Genomic DNA, 18,712 nt, shown 5'->3' with positions numbered 1-18,712 from the left:
CTCCTTCCTCTGGAGCCCCAAAGAATCTTTCTTGTGGCTCTATTATCATACTTGTCTTGCTTGCAATATAGTTAGTCCTGTGTTTGTAGGGGTTTTTTGTTTTGTTTTGTTTTTTGTTTTTTGAGATAGAGTCTTGCTCTGTCACCCAAGCTGGAGTGCAATGGCATGATCTCAGCTCACTGCAAGCTCCACCTCCTGGGTTCAAGCGATTCTCCTGCTTCGGCCTCCCAAGTAGCTGGGACAACAGGTGTGCACCACCACACCCAGCTAATTTTTGTATTTTAGTAGAGACAGGGTTTCGCCATGTTGGTCAGGCTGATCTCGAACTCCTGACCTTGTGATCCGCCCGCCTCAGCCTCCCAAAGTACTGAGATTACAGGCGTTAGCCACTGTGCCCGGCCTGTTTTCTTTATCAGACTCTGAATTCTGTGAATGGCAAAACTTACTCCTTTATTCCTTTATTCTTTCCATAAACTAGCAATCTGCTTGGTACAAAACAGACAACTATTACAACAGAAATACTTCCAAATTGTTATGAGAGTTTCTTGCAAGTAATCTTTCTCAAGGTCTAAAGACCCTTAGGCTTCACCCTGTATTATTTCTTCTCATGAGAAGCAGATGAAATTAATTTGTTTATTCAATAGAACTTGAGAGCCTACTATGGGACAGATGTTGGCTGGACTAGTTCCTATCATTCTTGCTGTTATTGTTGTTGAGGTAAAATTCACATAATAGAAAATGAACCATTTTTAAATGTACACTCGAGTAGCATTTAGTGCATTCACAACATTGTGCAGCCAGCCTTCTATCTAGTTCCAAAGCATTTACATCACCCCAAAAGCAAACCCACTTCTATTGTTCCTAAGCAAATTACAGGCTAGGCACATTGCAACAAGAAAGACACGAGTCTAATGTCTGAAAACTTACAGTTAAACTCATCTTTAGAAATCACGCTGGCTGGCTGGGCACGGTGGTTCATACCTGTAATCCTGGCACTTTGGAAAGCCAAGGCAGGCAGATCACTTGAGGTCAGGACTTCGAGACCAGCCTGACCAACATGGAGAAACCCCTTCTCTACTAAAACTACAAAAATTAGCCGGGTATGTGGCACATGCCTGTAATCCCAGCTACTTGGGAGGCTGAGCCAAGAGAATCACTTGAACCCAGGAGGTGGAGGTTATAGCATGCCATTGCAGTCTAGCCTGGGTGACAGAGCATGACTCCATCTCAAGAAAGAAAAAAAGAGAGAGAGAGAGAAAGAAGGAAGGAAGGAAGGAAGGAGAGAGAAAAGGAAATAATCATGCTGGCTTTCTTTTTATGGGTCTTTGTTGAATGGGAAGAAACTTTCTTTTGAGTGTTCTAAGAGGGTTATGGTTGGATGGCACCAGAGGGTCTACATTCCTGTCCTGAGAGGAATATTCTCTCCAACTTTGGAATAAGGGGAGCTCTGACTGACTTAGAGGAAACAAAAGACCTATCCTCAGGCGAGGTATGACAGCTACTTGGATTGCACCTCATCGTTGCTTGATCCAGCCTGTGATGGAAATGAAGGGACAGTAAAGCCCCTTTGACCAGTCTTTGTCTTTTGGTGCCCTAAAGTTTCTGCCTCACTATGATTAAATGAATAAAATTAAAAGCTCTACCGGAAAAAGAGAGGCAGATTCTGATTGGGCAGATCCAAAACTCTCCTTTAGCTATGACCTAAGAACATGGGTGCTTTATATTCTCATCTTTTTTTTTTTCCCCCAATCCCTCTGAAGTATGTTTTACAGAAGAGGACACTGTGGCTAAGAGAGAAACGTAACATGCTCAGACTAACAGAGGAATGCAGAGCTAGGATCTGGCAGATCTCAGCTCACCTCTGAGGTTTCCTTTTTTTTTTTTTTTTTTTCTTTGAGACGGAGTCTTGCTCTGTTGCCAGGCTGGAGTGCAGTGGCACAATCTCTGCTCACTGCAACCTCTGCCTCCCAGGTTCAATCAATTGCCATGCCTCAGCCTCCGAAGTAGCTGGGATACAGGCGTCCACCACCACGACTGGCTAATATTTGAATTTTTAGGAGAGATGGACCTACGCAGGTCTCAAGCTCTTGATCTCAAGTGATCAGCCCACCTCGGCCTCCCAAAGTGCTGGTATTGCAGGCATGAGCCACCACGACCACCCTCTAATTTATTCGCTGTCATCTCCAAGTACCCTACAGCAAGATAGCAACACACAACCCCACATGGAGATCGCAACAGGGAACACTGATTCCTCCACTTGGGCAAGTTCACGTCTACAGCATGTGGCGGAGCAACAGCACATCAGCAGCTCTGATTCTCACCCGCGTCAAGAGATCTAACACAAACACGCACGATCAGGAGAAAATGCTCTGTGGGGCTATATCCGAGTTGATTTTATTTCATTTTCTATAAAGACAGCATCAACTTCCCCTCTTTAAAATCACTTTTCTGAAAATAAATTTTCTAGAAATGCATTCTTTATAAATGTAGCGCATATAGGAATGTATAAACATAACAGAAGCATTTTAAACTGGTTAACTCAGTTAGCTTGCAAGATAGGTTTTTGTTTTGGGAGGAATTGGAGGTCTCCTAGACTTTGTTGGAGTCTTTGCTGAATTAAGGCTGTATGGATGGAGATAGCAATTTATTTTAATAGTATAAAAGGATTAATTAAATAATTTAAATGACTTGTAAGGAATGACTGACCAGACTTGTGAGTCACCCAAAAGTTAAAAACTAGGGCCAATATTTTAAGAGAGAATGACACTTTTCACAATTTCATAATTTTTTAACAACGATTTTTATACAATAACTTTTAGTTGATTATTTTTATTTCAGTTGATAGCAGGCACTTCAAAATAATTAAGAAGGTATTATCATACTTTATTAATCTCTACTTTTAATTATGAAAGGATAGTTTATAAACAAGTAATAAGACCTTGGCTGGGCACCATGGCTCATCATTGTCATCCCAGCACTTTGGGAGGCTGAGGCAGGCAGATCACCTGAGGTCAGGAGTTCAAGACCAGCCTGGCCAACATGGTGCAAACCCGTCTCTACTAAAAATACAAAAATTAGCCAGGAATGGTGGTGGGCATCTATAATCCCAGCTGTTCAGGAGGCTGAGGCAGGAGAATTGCTTGAACACGCGAAGCAGAGGTTGCAGTAAGCCAAGATCACGCCACTGCACTCCAGCTTGGGTGACAGAGTGAGACTCCATCTCAAAAATAAAAATAAAAAATAAACAAGAGGCTGGGCACAGTGGCTCACGCCTATAATCCCAGCACTTTGGGAGGTCGAGGCGGGCGGATCACCTGAGGTAGGGAGTTCGAAAACAGCCTGAACAACATGGAGAAACCCCATCTCTACTAAAAATACAAAATTAACTGTGTGTAGTGGCACATGTCTATAATCCCAGCCACTCGGGAAGCTGAGGCAGGAGAATTGCTTGAACCCGGGAGGCAGAGATTGTAGTAAGCCGAGATTGTGCCATTGCACTCCAGCCTGGCAACAAGAGAGAAACTCTATCTCAAAAAATAATAATAAGTAAATAAACAAATAAATGATCTCAAATAAATGTATTCTTGGCCTATGTATGATTCTAAATTTTTTAATATTCATCTGTTATAATTAGGACAAAACATGTCCACAAACAAATGAGAAACTCTGTTTGAATTTTCACAAGTATGTTTGAATTCTGAATGCCTTGTAGTTCATGTTTGGAAATCAGACCGTGCTAATGTCTTCATATCCTTATCCTTGTATCAGTATAAAAAGTTTGGCTTCAATTAACAAACAGATAATCCTTTACAATAAAGAACTGTGATCTGGTTTCATCACTTCGCTAATTGTTTCTTCATACATTCGGCTCAATGGAATATACTATGCCTGAGATATATTATTAGAAAAACGGTTTTCTATATTGTTCCATAAAAGCAAGAAATTAGAGCGCCCATTTTCCACAGCAAAAGGTAGCCATTTATTCCATCAGCGAATGCTCTGCAATTCCCTCTGGAAAAACTCATCAGTTCAGGTTAGAAGGGAATGGTCTTTGCCTTGCAATATTACCTACAACTTCATTCAAACACTGCTAAGAGTTCTCAGACTGACTCATGCCTGCAGGCAAGCCTGGTGTGAGGAAGGATGCCTCAGCCCAGGTGACCCCTTGCCAGGCTGGACTTGTCCAGTGGGAGAGGAAACGATGCCTGCAGGATGAGTCCACAGTGGGTGTAAGCCTTTCTCCTCATGCTGGTTCAGGAATCTCTTTCATTTTAACTAAGCTCTCAATGTGGAAAGTCCATTGACTGCGTTTCACCTTTTCATTTTTCTACAGAGCATCATGGAGATCATGATCCAGGGTGGACTGCGTGTAAGATGAGCTGGGGGTGTCAGCAGAGTAAATTTGGAGGAGCCCACAGTATTGGCAGAGCACAAAAAGCCCCCTGCAGGTTTTGAAGAGCTGGAGGATATACTTGCGAAACTTCTCCCCCAGAAAAAAGTAGATGATGGGATTAAGGCAGCAGTGAACAAAAGCCAGAGTTTCTGTGGCCTGGATGGCATAGTCCAGGTATCTTTCAAAGGTGCAGTCCTGAAGGACTTCTAGCTCTACCAGGGTCTCTAGGAAGAGCACAATGTTGTAAGGTGTCCAGAACCCAAGGAAGAGGACCACCACGGCAAAGATCATCTTCACCGCCTTGTTCTTCTTCTCGTTTTTACAGTGCTGCAGGGTCCTGATGATCATGGAGTAGCAAAACAGCATGACCCCCAAGGGGATCACCAACCCCAGAATGTTGATTTCCAGGGAGCTGAGAACCTTCCACGTTGTGGAGTTGAGAGAGTACTTGGTTTTGCAGTAGGTATGGTTGCGTTCAGTGTAACAAGTGCTGAACAGAAAGCCCGGAAGGGAGGCGAACACAGCCACTGACCAGGTAGCCAAACTGGTGACGACCCCAGAAGTCAAGGTCCTCGCCCTCAAGGAAAACACCGCATGCACAATTGCCAGGTATCTATCAATACTCATAAGCATGATAAAGAATATGCCACTGTAAAAGCCTACCAAGTACATCCAGGAAATGATCTTGCACAGACCTAACCCAAAAACCCACTGGTCTGCTGCGTAGTAGCCCCAGAAAGGGAGGGAGAACACGAAGAGCAGGTCCGAGATGGCAAGGTTGAGCAGGTACACGTCCGTCATGGACCTGAGCCGCTTGTATTTGAACAGGACCAGAACCACCACAGAATTTCCCAGCAGACCAAACACAAAAACCAAGGAGTACAGCGGAGGCAGGAAGAGCTCCCCAAATGCCTTGATGCCTTCTTTGGTGCAAGGCTTGGGGATACTTTCATACAGATAGTAATTGCTGTACATGCTTTCATCGAGGGTGGTGTCTGCTATATCCGTGGGGTTCATATTTTAACTCTACAGGCTCCTCAAGGCAGGTCTGGGCCCAACCAGAAGAAGCTAATGAGGGGAAGAACAAAATAAGGTGAGAACAAAAATAAACCGAAGTGTTGCTAAATGCAGAGCGTGTTGTTTTGCTCCAGGTCTGTATATGCCCTCCCCAAGATGAAGGGCTTGATTCCTCGCAGGGCCCCGCAGCCAGGTGAAATAATTCTTGAGCTCTGGAGGCAGACACAGATGTGTTTCAGATTCCAGCTCTGCCACTCACTGATTTTCTTACCTCTCTGCTAGGAGCTTCAGTTCTCTCATTTGCAAGTGAGAATCGTAAAACCTCCTTTTCAAGCAGGTGTTCTTCAAGGATGTGTTTCAAAAAGACATTTCATAATATGGGGTTACTGAGATCACTTTCAGGAATGACAAAATCAATTGAGTGATACTCAGTCGCAGGTATTTTATATGCAGTTTGATGAAGATCATGATCATCGTGCAAGGTAGGTGCCAGGTGTGGTCATGGTCATCATCAAACTACACGATGCAAAAATCAGTTCTTTTTTTTTATTTTTATTTTTTTTAAAGATGGGGTTTCATCATGATGGCCAGGCTGGTCTTGAACTCCTGACCTCAGGTGATCCACCCACTTCGGCCTCCCAAGGTGCTAGGATTATAGGTGTAAGCCACCGTGCCCAGCCCAAAAATCAGTTCTAAGCACAGAATCCTGCTAGAGTGGGAATGAGCCTGATGGATCTAGAAAACACACATCGCAGCCAGAAATAAAACCCCCACCTCCCAACCACCTTCACTTCCGATCTAAATTGGCAGACAAAAAGGCTGAAATCTTAAAATTAATCACATGCTCGCATGTGTATCAGAGCAATTCAGCACTGATGGGCATTCGTACTCAAGGCCACTCCCCTGCTTCCTTGGTGAGGCTTTTGTGGCACCCTCACATTCCCTGTCAAAACTCTTTTCACCTTCAATCTCTCCCCCAACCCTCAGCATCACACACCCAATGCCCAAACTGTGTTTCTCAAGAAAGAGCTTTAGAAGCTGAGTGTGCGGTGGCTCGCGCCCATAATCTCAGCACTTTGGGAGCCGAGGCGGGAGGATCATTTGAGCCAAGGAGTTCCACACCAGCCTGAGCAACATAGGGAGACCCTGTCTCTACAAGAAATTGTTTTCAAAGTTAGCTGGGTGTGGTGGTACATGCCGATAGTCCCAGCTACTCAGCAGACTAAGGCAGGAGGATCCCTTGAGCGCAGGAGTTCAGAGCTGCAGTGAGCTATGATGGCGTCACTGCACTTCAACCTGAGCAGCAGCATAAAACCCTGTCTCCAAAAAAAAAAAAAAAGGAAGAAAGAAAAGAAAAAGAAATAAAAGAAAAATGAAAAAAGATTTGGTTTACTCCTGCAAATGGATACCAAGACATGTTGCATTGCAGAGCCTCCAAAAAAGTCTGTTGAATGAATGACAATTCTAGTCTTTCTCCATCGTTTTACCAGTGAAAATGAAAGGAATAAACAAGACTGAGGAGTTAAGGAACTATCCGGAGAACAAAACAATGGAAGACACAGCAGGTCAGTGTCTGGAGTTCTTCTGTAGGCCTCGTGTGTGTGGTGTTTCTTGCCTGGGAGTCTCGCAAGAAGCAGGCAAGTGTATGTTTTTTATGAAAATGATCTGCCGGGCAAGGTAGCTCATGCCTGTAATCCCAGAACTTTGGGAGGCCAAGGCGGGCGGATCATGAGGTCAGGAGATCAAAACCATCCTGGCCAACATGGTAAAACCCTGTATCTACTAAAATACAAAAAATTAGCTGGGCGTGGTGGTGGGCACCTGTAGTCCCAGCTATTCAGAAGGCTGAGGCAGGGGAATCTCTTGAACCCAGGTGGCGGAGGTTGCAGTGAGCTGAGATCACGCCACTGCACTCCAGCTGGGTGACGGAGAAAGACTCCATCTCAAAAAAAAAAAAAAAAAAGAAAGAAAATGATCTATTTATCTAGGGCATGTGGACTCAGGCCAGATGTGTGCAGGAGGAGAGTTCTGCGTAATGGGAATGCCCATTAGATGAGGGCTTGGAGGTGTGGGGACAGGTAGAAGGCGTATGGGCTGCACGGTAGGTGCCGGCTGTGAGCCCTAGACAGCAAGGGGCTGAGCATCTGAGCCAGGTCCAGAAAGCAGTGTGTGACTCTAGGCTCTGAGAATGTCCCCGTCCCCCCTTACCTTGCTTTTCTGAAAGCAGCTCTGAGGAAGGTCTGTGAGGCAATGCCAGGCTTGCTCAGGAAGCGCGGTGCTAAGAAGGACAGGTGCCTCTCAAGAGTCTGTGGCTTCCTGTGAGCACCAGCTCTCTCCCTCACCCAACTGTGCTAACTTCAAGTGGGGTTTTTTTGATAGAAGTAGGAAGCAGAAAATTATGATTATTAGTCATTTATTTCCCAAGACTGAAGGCCAGGAAGGTTTGTTCTATGACAGGAAAAGATTAAGAAAAAAAATGAAATCAGCTTCTTTTTAAAAAGGAAGATTATTAGTTTTAAAATGTATTTGTTGGCTTTTTTAAAAACAAGTTTTTTAATGAAACAGGGTCTCACTCTGTCACCCAGACTGGTGTTTAGTGTTGCAATCATAGCTCACTGTAACCTCGAACTCCTGGGCTCAAGTGATCCTCCTGCCTCAGTCTCCCAAGTAGCTGAAACTACAGGTGTGAGCCACCATGCCTGACTAATTTTATTTTTCGTGGAGATAGTGGTCTTGCTATGTTGCCCACTGGCCTCAAGCAATCCTCCCACCTCAGCTTCCCAAGGCATTAGGAGTACAGGTGTCAGCCACTGCTTTTTGGCTTTTCAGTTTTTTTTTTTTTTTTTTGAGACGGAGTTTCGCTCTTGTTACCCAGGCTGGAGTGCAATGGCGCAATCTCGGCTCACCGCAACCTCCGCCTCCTGGGCTTAGGCAATTCTCCTGCCTCAGCCTCCTACATAGCTGGGATTACAGGCACGCGCCACCACGCCCAGCTAGTTTTTTGTATTTTTAGTAGAGACGGGGTTTCACTATGTTGACCAGGATGGTCTCGATCTCTCGACCTCATGATCCACCCGCCTCGGCCTCCCAAAGTGCTGGGATTACAGGCTTGAGCCACCGCGCCCGGCTTCAGTTTTTTTTTTTTAAATTTCAATTTAACTAACCATATGTAGTGGCAATGATCTCTACATTTAACTGGCCACACGTGGTGGCAATGGTCTCTACATTTAACTGGCCACATGCAGTAGCAATGATCTCCGCATTTAACTGGCCACATGTGGTGGCAATGATCTCTACATTTAACTGGCCACACGCAGTGGCAATGATCTCTACATTTTGGATCAGCAACCTGTTAGTTTCTCATCATAGATATGCAGCAGGGAGCAATCAAGATCGCAATGTTCTCCTGACAAGTGGTATCTGAGACGCCAGAATAAGAAGGAAGGCCAGAGACGGTCAAGAAAAAGAATACTCAAGAAGACAGAAAAGAAAAATGAATCCAAATGTATGTGTCTGTGAGTGACTTGGAAGGTGTTAGCCAACCACATTCCTTTTTTTTTTTTTAGATGGAGTCTCTCTCTGTTGCCCAGGCTGGAGAGCAGTGGCGTGATCTCAGCTAACTGCAATCTCTGCCTCTTGGGTTCAAGCAATTCTCCTGCCTCAGCCTCTGGAGTAGCTGGGACTTCAGGTGCACACCACCATGCCTAGCTGGTTTTTTTGTATTTTTAGTAGAGACGGGGTTTCACCGTGCTAGCCAGGATGGTCTCTATCTCCTGACCTCACGATCTGCCCACCTTGGCCTCTCAAAGTGCTGGGATTACAGGTGTGAGTCACCGTGCCCTGCCGCAACCACTTTCTTTGATTCACTTTCTTTGATTCAATAGTTGAAATGGCTTCAAACTTGAGTGAAGTGACCTGGAAACACAGTTTCAAATCCGTCTGCAACAGAAAGACTCCTCAACCAAACTCCTTTGCTTGGAAATTGCAGAGCTTCACTGGCAGTGGTCTTGGCTGAAAGCTTGATCTTGACTTCAGATGTGGGGAGCAGTCATAGCCAAGGGGCTGACCTGAGCCCTAAGTTTCTCATAGCCTCAGCTTTTTGTCAACTTCCAGATGTTTCCCTGTTTTGACAGCTGCTTAGCTCTTTGGTTCAGCTTAAAAGAAAGCCGGGCATGGTGGCTCACGCCTATAATCCCAACATTTTGGGAGGCCGAGCTGGGCAGATCACAAGGTTAAGAGTTCAAGACCAGCCTGGCCAACATGGTGAAACCCTGTCTCTATAAAGAATAAAAAAATTAGCCGGGTGTGGGGGCATGTGCCTGTAATCCCAGCTACTCAGGAGGCTGAAGAAAGAAAATCACTTGAACCCGGGAGGCAGAGGTTGCAGTGAGCTGAGATCGCGCCACTGCACTCCAGCCTGGATGACAGAGCAAGACTCCATCTCAAGGGGGAAAAAAAAAAAAAGCCATAAATATCATTCTTTCTGAGGAATTGGCATAAATAGGAACTAAAACACTGAGGTAGAATGGTGTTAGGCAACCCTTTTTTTTCTTCACTATCACTTCCCCCAAGGAGTCTTTTGAGACTTTTTAATCCTAACACTCCCTTGTAAAATGTTAATGCTACGGACATACTGGATATCTGTTTATATAGTGTATGTATACCTGCTCTTTTTACATAAAATGAGTAAGAATTTTTTCTCCTTTCGAGAGCCAAGTTTTACCTTCGGGCAATATCGCCTCTACTGGGATTGCATGAGGTAGAGGTGCAATCACTCAGCTCAGCTTCCTTGCCCCCATGAGGCATATAGCAGTATCTGGAGACATTTCAGCTTGGGGTGAGACGGACCTGCTACTGGCTTCTAATGAGTAGAGTCCAAGAATGCTGTTGAAGTCCGACAATGCACAGAAGAGCCCTCCACAGCAAAGAGTTATCTGGCCCTGAAGATCAATAGTGCTGAGGTTGAGAAACCCTGAGCTAGAGCAATATTCCCAGAGTCTGAACTGTTGAACCAGATTCATAGATAGCTGCGGGAAGTAGAAATGTTCCTTTTTAAAGTTTCCTTTCTTGTTAAATCATAAGTGTGCTAATAACTTTGTTAAGCCCTATCCTATGTGGCTGTTAGACATGCCATGCTTACAATCACGTAGTACATTCTATGTCCTTGTAGTTTAGTCAAGTATCTGTGCTGGACGTGCTCACAGGCATGTCCCAGTTCTCCATTGCTTTTACCTGTTTAGAATAGTTTTAAGTTGTTAGCCAATTGGATTTTTTTTTTTTTTTTTTACAAAATGTGATTTTACTACCTCTAATTTTAACATCTATCAGGCACTTCAGAACATCTAAAAAGAACAGACGTTTCAAAAAAGTTTAGCATTGTCCACTATATATAGTGAGGAATAAAATGCACACAAACAATGGCTACAATATGAAAATGTCTTCTAAATACGACCAGTCTAGCATAGAACCTTCTCCTCCTTCTCAGGTCTTCCAGCCCCACGTCATCTAACCCACTGAACAAACGTGGACATATCGCTTCCAGAGGCCATCTAACAACTCCATTTCCAAAAGTCATTTACAGAAGACATGTATTTTCTATGATTTCTTTTAAACAAATGAGAATTCACAAGATGTGTGGTTTTCTAACTCTACTTTATCACACGTCGGCAACCTCTTTACATCTAGAAGGGCTAGATGTGACACATGTTTTCTATTAAAAGGTTGGGGTGCAGTTAAGAGCAGCTTTTTCGTATTATATACCCAAGCCTTCCATAAACGGCCAGTAAATCCTCCCAGTAAAACCTCCCAGAGGGTAGGGCGCATTCCAACGGGCCAAACGTGGCCTGTCATTCTACCGTTTCTCTCTTCCGACAGCAAGGTCTGGTAGAATGAAGACTAACCCCCAGACGGCCGCTAACCTTTCCACCCGTCGTCGTTCGGAACTTCACTCACCTCCCAGGCCTGTTAAGGCCTTTGTCGTTTGTCGTCAGGACTATGTAGGTCTCGCCCGATGGGGACAGAGTGGTCATTGGGGACCCGGATCTGCACGGTTCCGTGGCCTAAACAGGCGGCCGACTCTGCCTGCGTCCTCAGGCCACCTTCCCAGGCCTTCTGTGACCTAACGGCCTCCGCAGGGCAGCATTCGAGCGGCCGCCATGTTTCCCGGCCCGCCACTTCCGCCGCCGTAAAGGCGTCGCATCCGGGCGGCTCGGCTGGGGCGTCCTCGAGGCCCGGCACACTTGGGCCGGGACACCCAATGGCCAGCGGGGTCCGGGCTGCGGTCCGTGCTGGGAGAAGCCACCGCCGCCATCAGTCACCAAAGTGGGGTCGGGTAGAGAGGTTTGCCACCTCTTCAAGGCCTGGGCCTGGCCAGTGGGCAGCCACAGCGGAGGCCTCCGATGTCTGAAGGGCAGAGGGCACGGCCTGTCCCGGGGCACCCCCAGCTCACCCGTCGGTCCCCGGGGCCAGAGGGCCTTGGAGGGCCCCGGGGGAGCCCGCCGCGCTCTGCGTGTGGCCGCCAGCCAATCGGATTTTAGATCGCGAGGTCTGGTTCCCGCCAACGGAGATCAGACACACAAGTAAGGATAACCCCAAATGCCTAAAGGATAAATGTGTGTGTGTTCCTTTATTCATTGTACTCTCGTGGCAAGATGGCTAGCGAGAGTACCCTTCCTGCAGTCCAGAAAGTAAAAATTGTGTTGCTGAAAGATTCTTTGTCTCGGTGCTCATTTTTCTTTGCGGCACCGAGCGTCTGTTTTCAAAATCTATTTCCAATAATAGCCTGCAAAAGAGAAATGGGAACCAGTGGTCAGGTAGGTCTGGGGAATGCTGGGCTTGGGTTCAGGTTAAACACAGTTCCAGCCGGGCGTGGTAGCTCACGCTGTAATCCAAGCACTTTGGAGGCCAAGGCGGGCAGATCACCTGAGGTCGGGAGTTCAAGACCAGCCTGACCAACATGGTGAAACCCCGTCTTTAAAAAACAAAACAAAACAAAACAAAAAACAAAACAAACAAAAAAAAAACACACAGTTCCATCCTGCAGTGCTTCCTGGAGGCCTTCCAATGCTGATATCACCCTGATCCTCTGGAAGGAGGATTTGCAATGAAAATCTCCTACATGCATTAGACCAGCTAATCTATGCCCATTATACAGAGTAATTTATACAATGAACATATTTCCAGAAACATGAGGCCTGAAGAAGATTCTGCCCTGAAATTATAGACTTTTTTTTTTTTAGACGGAGTCTTGCTCGGCCACCCAGGCTGGAGTGCAGTGGCGAGACCTTGGCTCATTGCAACTTCTGCCTCCCAGGAAAAAGCGATTCTCCTGCCTCAGTCTCCTGAATAGCTGGGATTACAGGTGTGCTCCACCATGCCCAATTAATTTTTGTATTTTTAGTAGAGATGGGGTTTCACCATGTTGTCAAGGCTGGCCTCGAACTCCTAACCTCGTGATCCACCCATCTCAGACTTCCAAAGTGCTGGGATTACAGGCATGAGCCACGTGCCCAGCTGAAATTATAGATTTGAGATATAAATTAGACAGCTGACAGGGGGCGAAGTGTGAAGGGCAGGAAAGCACATGCCTTGGCAGGGGCCTGGGCAAGTTCATCTGAGCACACTGCCTACCGTGTTAAGGTCCTAGAACATATGCTGTCTAGCAGTCCAAATCATCATAAATGAGCATTAATCCATGTGGGTCTATAGCTGATCCCTGGAGAGCCAGTTAGTGCTCCCTTGACTGAACCTGGTCAGGATGTGACATGCAGCATCCTGGTCCCAAGGGTGAGGCAGCATGTGAGCTTCAGTGCCCCTGCTGGTTGAGAAGACTTGCTTTGAATCTGACTTTGGATCTCAGTACCACCACTTACCAGCTGTGTAAACCTCAATTTTCTTATCTGTAAAAAGGGATGATTATACTTGAGGATTGTGAGGGAATTAAATGAGCTAATGTTTGTAAAGCACTTAGCATAGTGCCTGATACATACAGGTGTTCAGCAATGCACTAGCAGTGAGTAGAAATTAGTAGTATAAATACTATACACGGGAATAGCTTCCTCTTTTGTTTTTTTGAGACGGAGTTTCACTCTTGTTACCCAGGCTGGAGTGCAATGGCGCCATCTCGGCTCACCGCGAGCTCCGCCTCCTGGGTTCAGGCAATTCTCCTGCCTCAGCCTCCTGAGTAGCTGGGATTACAGGCACGTGCCACCATGCCCAGCTAATTTTTTGTATTTTTAGTAGAGACGGGGTTTCACCATGTTGACCAGGATGGTCTCGATCTCTTGACCTCGTGATCCACCTGCCTCGGCCTCCCAAAGTGCTGGGATTACAAGCTTGAGCCCACCGCGCCCGGCCACTTCCTCTCTTTAAATGGCCGAGCCTAGCGTGTGCCCTTGGCCATTGCTGGGATCCCAGGAAATATCTGGATTTAGACTTGGTCGGCCGCATTCAATTTCCAAGTCAGGGTTCAGGTTAAAAGTAGGTTTCAGATTTTGAAGTTGCAGAGGTTACCGCCTTGCAAACAAGTCTTCAGATTGGCAAAGTAACATTATTGTCCTGGAAAAACACTCAGTAGGTGTCCCTTCAGTAAGTTTCAAAATTAGCCAAAAAAAGGACCTCAACCCCTTAAAAAATCGTTTGCTGGCCAGGCGTGGTGGCTCAGGCCTGTAATCCCAGCACTTTGGGAGGCCGAGGTGGGTGGATCATGAGGTCAATAGATCGAGACCATCCTGGTCAACATGGTGAAACCCCGTCTCTACTAAAAATACAAAAAATTAGCTGGGCGTGGTGGTGCATGCCTGTAATCCCAGCTACTCAGGAGGCCGAGGCAGGAGAATTGCCTGAACCCGGGAGGCGGAGGTTGCGGTGAGCTGAGATCGCGCCATTGCACTCCAGCCTGGGTAACAAGGGCGAAACTCCGTCTTCAAAAAAGAGTAAGACTCTTGAGACAGAGTCTTACTCTTGTTGCCCAGTCTGGAGTGCAATGGCACAACCTTGGCTCACCACAACATCTGACTCCCGGGTTCAAGGGATTCTCCGGCCTCAGTCTCCTGAGTAGCTGGGATTACAGGCATCTGCCACCACGCCCAGCTAATCTTTTGTATTTTTAGTAGAGATGGGGTTTCGCCATTTTGGTCAGGCTGGTCTCGAACTCCTGACCTCAGGTGATCCGCCCGCCTCAACCTCCCAAAGTGCTGGGATTACAGGCATGAGCCCCTGCACCCGGCCTCATTTTTTTATTAATGCCCATTTCATAGACGGAGAAGTAGGAACCCAGAGAGGGGAGGTGGTATGCTCAAGGCAACCCAGCCAGCCAGCGACACTGTCAGGGCTCCACTCACACTCCTGACATTTTCATGGACACATGTTCCATTAAGCTTAATTTCTGAAACCTGAGCAGAGAGGATCAGGCCAACGAAAAGACTCGAGCAAGCCTACCCCAAACCACGAGGGTACATTTTACAGCGCAGGCTTCCAACACGGAGGAAAGCTGAAACATGGGACTATAGCGCCCTCTGGCGTATCAAGCCTTATTTCAAGGCCAAAGACATCAAGGTCCATTCCGCAGAGTCTGGCACCATACCAACCCACAGGAACAAGCATATCTGAAATTGTGCCTTCAAGAGGAGCGCCACAGGACTCAGCTGCAGAGCTGTGGCGATTAAGCCTTCAAATATGTTAGTTACAGCTCAAAATGAGAGAAGCCTGCCAGGCTGGGCCACGCCAGGAGTAACATGGACACGGTAACAATGAGTTGGGCCAGGCACGGTAGTTCACACATGTAATCGCAGCACTTTGGGAGGCCGAGCCAGGTGGATCACCTGAAGTCAGGAGTTCGAGACCAGCCTGGCCAACATGGTGAAACCCCGTCTTTACTAAAAATACAAAAAATTAGCTGGGCGTGCTGGCGGGCGCCTGGAGTCTCAGCTACTCGGGAGGTTGAGGCAGGAGAATTGCTTGAACCCGGGAGGTGGAAGTTGCAGTGAGCCAAGATTGCGCCATTGCACTCCAGCCTGGATGACAGAGTGAGACTCTGTCTAAAAAACAATGAGCCAGATCTGTATGGGGTGGTTTATGCACGGCGGGCATATGAGGTTACTTAGGTTTCAAGGGCTTTCTGTCCATTTAGTATTTTGAATAATTTGTGTGTTCAGAGCAAAGGGTCTGTCCCTAGTGCCTGGTATCTGGCCTCAGGGCGATCAGGGCTAATACATAGTGGCCCCCAAGTATGACGGCCTGATAAGGAAAGGAAAGTGATTGGGATGTGAACTTAGCTGCTCAAAAAGGGGAACTCAGTAGCCTCTAGCCAGCACCTTCAAATGGATTCAAGACAGCATTTAAAAACCCACAACAACGATATCACAGAGCGGGTCTGAATAAACAGACAAAACTTCGATAAGGAAATAGAAAATTGCAAACAACTAAATTGCTAGTTAATTTTGTTAAAGCTAACTAAAAATACGTACACATTTGGAAATTAGACAACACATTCTCATGTGACCTGAATGTCAAAGAAGATATAACAATGGAAAATAGAAAACATTTATAAGTGAATAAAAATAAAATATCACTCACCAATGTTGTGGTGGGTAGCTAAATTGGCCCACAGAAAATTTAGACTTTAATGGTTTTTTTGGTTTGTTTGTTTGTTTTGAGACATCTTGCTTAGTCACCCAGGCTGGAGTGCAATGGTGCCATCTCAGCTCACCGCAAACTCCGCCTCCTGGGTTCAAGGGATTCTCCTGCCTCAGCCTCCAGAGTAGCTGGGATTACAGGCATGCAACACCACACCCCACTAATTTTTGTATTTTTAGCAGAGACAGGGTTTCACCATGTTGGTCAGGCTGGTCTCAAACTCCTCAAGTGATCCACCCCCCTCGCCCTCCCAAAATGCTGGGATTGCAGGCATGAGCCACAGTGCCTGGCCTTAAATGTTTATATTAGAAGAGAAGAAAGGCTAAAAATTAATAAGCGTTGTTTCACTAGAAAAAGAATCAGTAGTTGTCTAGAAATTTCCCAAAGAAAAAATAATAAAGTTTAAAAAAAAAAAAAAAAAAGAAGGCCGGGCGCAGTGGCTCAAGCCTGTAATCCCAGCACTTTGGGAGGCCGAGGCGGGTGGATCACGAGGTCAAGAGATCGAGACCATCCTGGTCAACATGGTGAAGCCCCGTCTCTACTAAAAATACAAAAAATTAGCTGGGCATGGTGGCACGTGCCTGTAATCCCAGCTACTCTGGAGGCTGAGGCAGGAGAATTGCCTGAACCCAGGAGGCGGAGGTTGTGGTGAGCCGAGATCGCGCCATTGCACTCCAGCCTGGGTAATGAAACTCCATCTCAAAAAAAAAAAAAAAAACAGAAAAAAAGAAAAAGAAAAGGAAGCAGTAGGAATAAGAGCAGAATAAAATCAAAGAAGGTATAAGGAAGAAAATAATTAAATGTAAGAGCAGCTGGGCATGGTGGCTCATGCTTGTAATTCCAGCTACCCAGGAGCTGGCAGGGGAGGATCACCTGAGGCTTAGCGTTCCTGAGCAACATGCCGAGACGCTATCTCTTGGTTTGGTTTTGTTTGTGAGGTGGAGTTTCGCTCTTGTTGCCCAGGCTGGAGTGCAGTGGCACAATCTGCACTCACCGAAACCTCCGCCTCCCAGGTTCAAGCGATTCTCCCGCCTCAGCCTCCCTGGTAGCTAGGATTACAGGCATGTGCTACCACACCCAGCTAATTTTGTATTTTTAGTATAAACAGTGTTTCTCCATGTTGGTCAAGCTGGTCTTGAACTCCTGATCTCCAGTGATCCGCCCGCCTTGGCCTCCCAAAGTGCTGGGATTACAGGCATGAGCCACTGCACCTGGCCAAGGTTCTATCTCTTAAAAAAGAAAAAAAGAAAAAAGAAAAAAAAGGCTGAGTTTTCGACAGTTGCTTAGCTCTTTGGTTCAGCTTAAAAGAGCCATAAAGCCAGGTGCAGTGGCTCAAGCCTGTATGGGAGGCCAAAGAGGGAAGATCGATTGAGATCAGGAGTTCAAGACCAGCCTGGCCAACATGCTGAAACCCTGTCTCTACTAAAAATAACGAAAATTAGCTGGCGTGGCGGCACACGCCTGTAGTCCCAGCCACTCAGGAGGCTGAGGCAGGAGATTTGCTAGAACCCAGGAGGCAAGGTTGCAGTGAGCCGAGATTGTGTCACTGCACTCCAGCCTGGGTGACAGAGCAAGACTTCATCTCAAAAAAAGAAGATGATAATAATAAAATAAAATAAGTAAATGACAAATATAACGGCAGAAATAAAACAGGAATCAAAAGTAATATAAGCCCATTAAAGTATTTGAAAACACTAATGAAATTGGCAAACCTCTAGGAAGATAGGCAAAGAAGCAAAAGAAAGATAAAAAGAAACTTGGAACTGCAATTACAAATACTAGAGATTACGGGGCGCGGTGGCTCAAGCCTGTAATCCCAGCACTTTGGGAGGCCGAGGCGGGTGGATCACGAGGTCGAGAGATCGAGACCATCCTGGTCAACATGGTGAAACCCCGTCTCTACTAAAAATACAAAAAATTAGCTGGGCATGGTGGCTCGTGCCTGTAGTCTCAGCTACTCAGGAGGCTGAGGCAGGAGAATTGCCTGAACCCAGGAGGCGGAGGTTGCGGTGAGCCGAGATCGCGCCATTGCACTCCAGCCTGGGTAACAAGAGCGAAACTCCGTCTCAAAAAAAAAAAAAAAATACTAGAGATTACAATCAAAAACTAGGCTAGGCACAGTAACTCGCACCTGTAATCCCTGCACTTTGGGAGTCCGAGGCAGGTGGATTACCTGAGTTCGAGACCAGCCTGACCCACATGGTGAAACCCCCTCTTTACTGAAAATACAAAAATTAGCCAGGCATGGTGGCAGTCACCTGTAATCCCAGCTACTCGGGAGGCTGAGGCAAGAGAATTGCTTTGAACCCAGGAGGTGGAGGTTGCAGTGAGCAGAGATCTCATCATTGCATTCTAGGCTGGGTGATAAGAGCAAAACTTTGTCTCAAAAAAAAGCAAAACAAACAAACAAACAAAAAACTAGAGACTAGAGGAATACCACGTATTACAATGAATTTTAAAAGAAATAAAATGGATACATTCCTAGAAAAATACATGCTAGCAAAAATGGCTCAAATATATATATATATATATATATATATATATATATATATATATTACCTGACTTTAACCATTTAAAAATTTTAATTAGCTGGGCATGGTGGCTCACACCTGTAATCCTAGCACTTTGAGAGGCCAAGGCGGGGCAAGGAGGGCGGATCACTTGAG

The 18,712-nt window shown here is 46.1% G+C and overlaps 1 protein-coding gene across 1 annotated transcript; it reads right to left on the bottom strand.

Moving 5' to 3' along the window:
- Positions 1–200: 200 nt before the first annotated feature.
- On the bottom strand, positions 201–7,873 carry CCR4 (C-C motif chemokine receptor 4). The gene is made up of 2 exons (XM_003930919.4): positions 7,619–7,873; positions 201–5,461 (listed from the first exon to the last, which is right to left on the bottom strand). The coding sequence occupies exon 2, from the start codon at positions 5,408–5,410 to the stop codon at positions 4,328–4,330; it is 1,083 nt and encodes a 360-aa protein (XP_003930968.1). The 5' UTR covers positions 5,411–5,461; positions 7,619–7,873; the 3' UTR covers positions 201–4,327.
- Positions 7,874–18,712: the final 10,839 nt, after the last annotated feature.

The sequence above is a fragment of the Saimiri boliviensis genome, chromosome 9 (genome assembly GCF_048565385.1).
Source record: "Saimiri boliviensis isolate mSaiBol1 chromosome 9, mSaiBol1.pri, whole genome shotgun sequence".
In the NCBI taxonomy this organism is placed as follows: Eukaryota; Metazoa; Chordata; class Mammalia; order Primates; family Cebidae; genus Saimiri; species Saimiri boliviensis.
This window is presented reverse-complemented; position numbering and strand designations above follow the sequence as displayed.

Coding starts and splice junctions, on each gene's coding strand:
- CCR4 (XM_003930919.4), bottom strand. CDS start 5,410: ATGAACCCCACGGATATAGCAGACACCACCCTCGATGAAAGCATGTAC.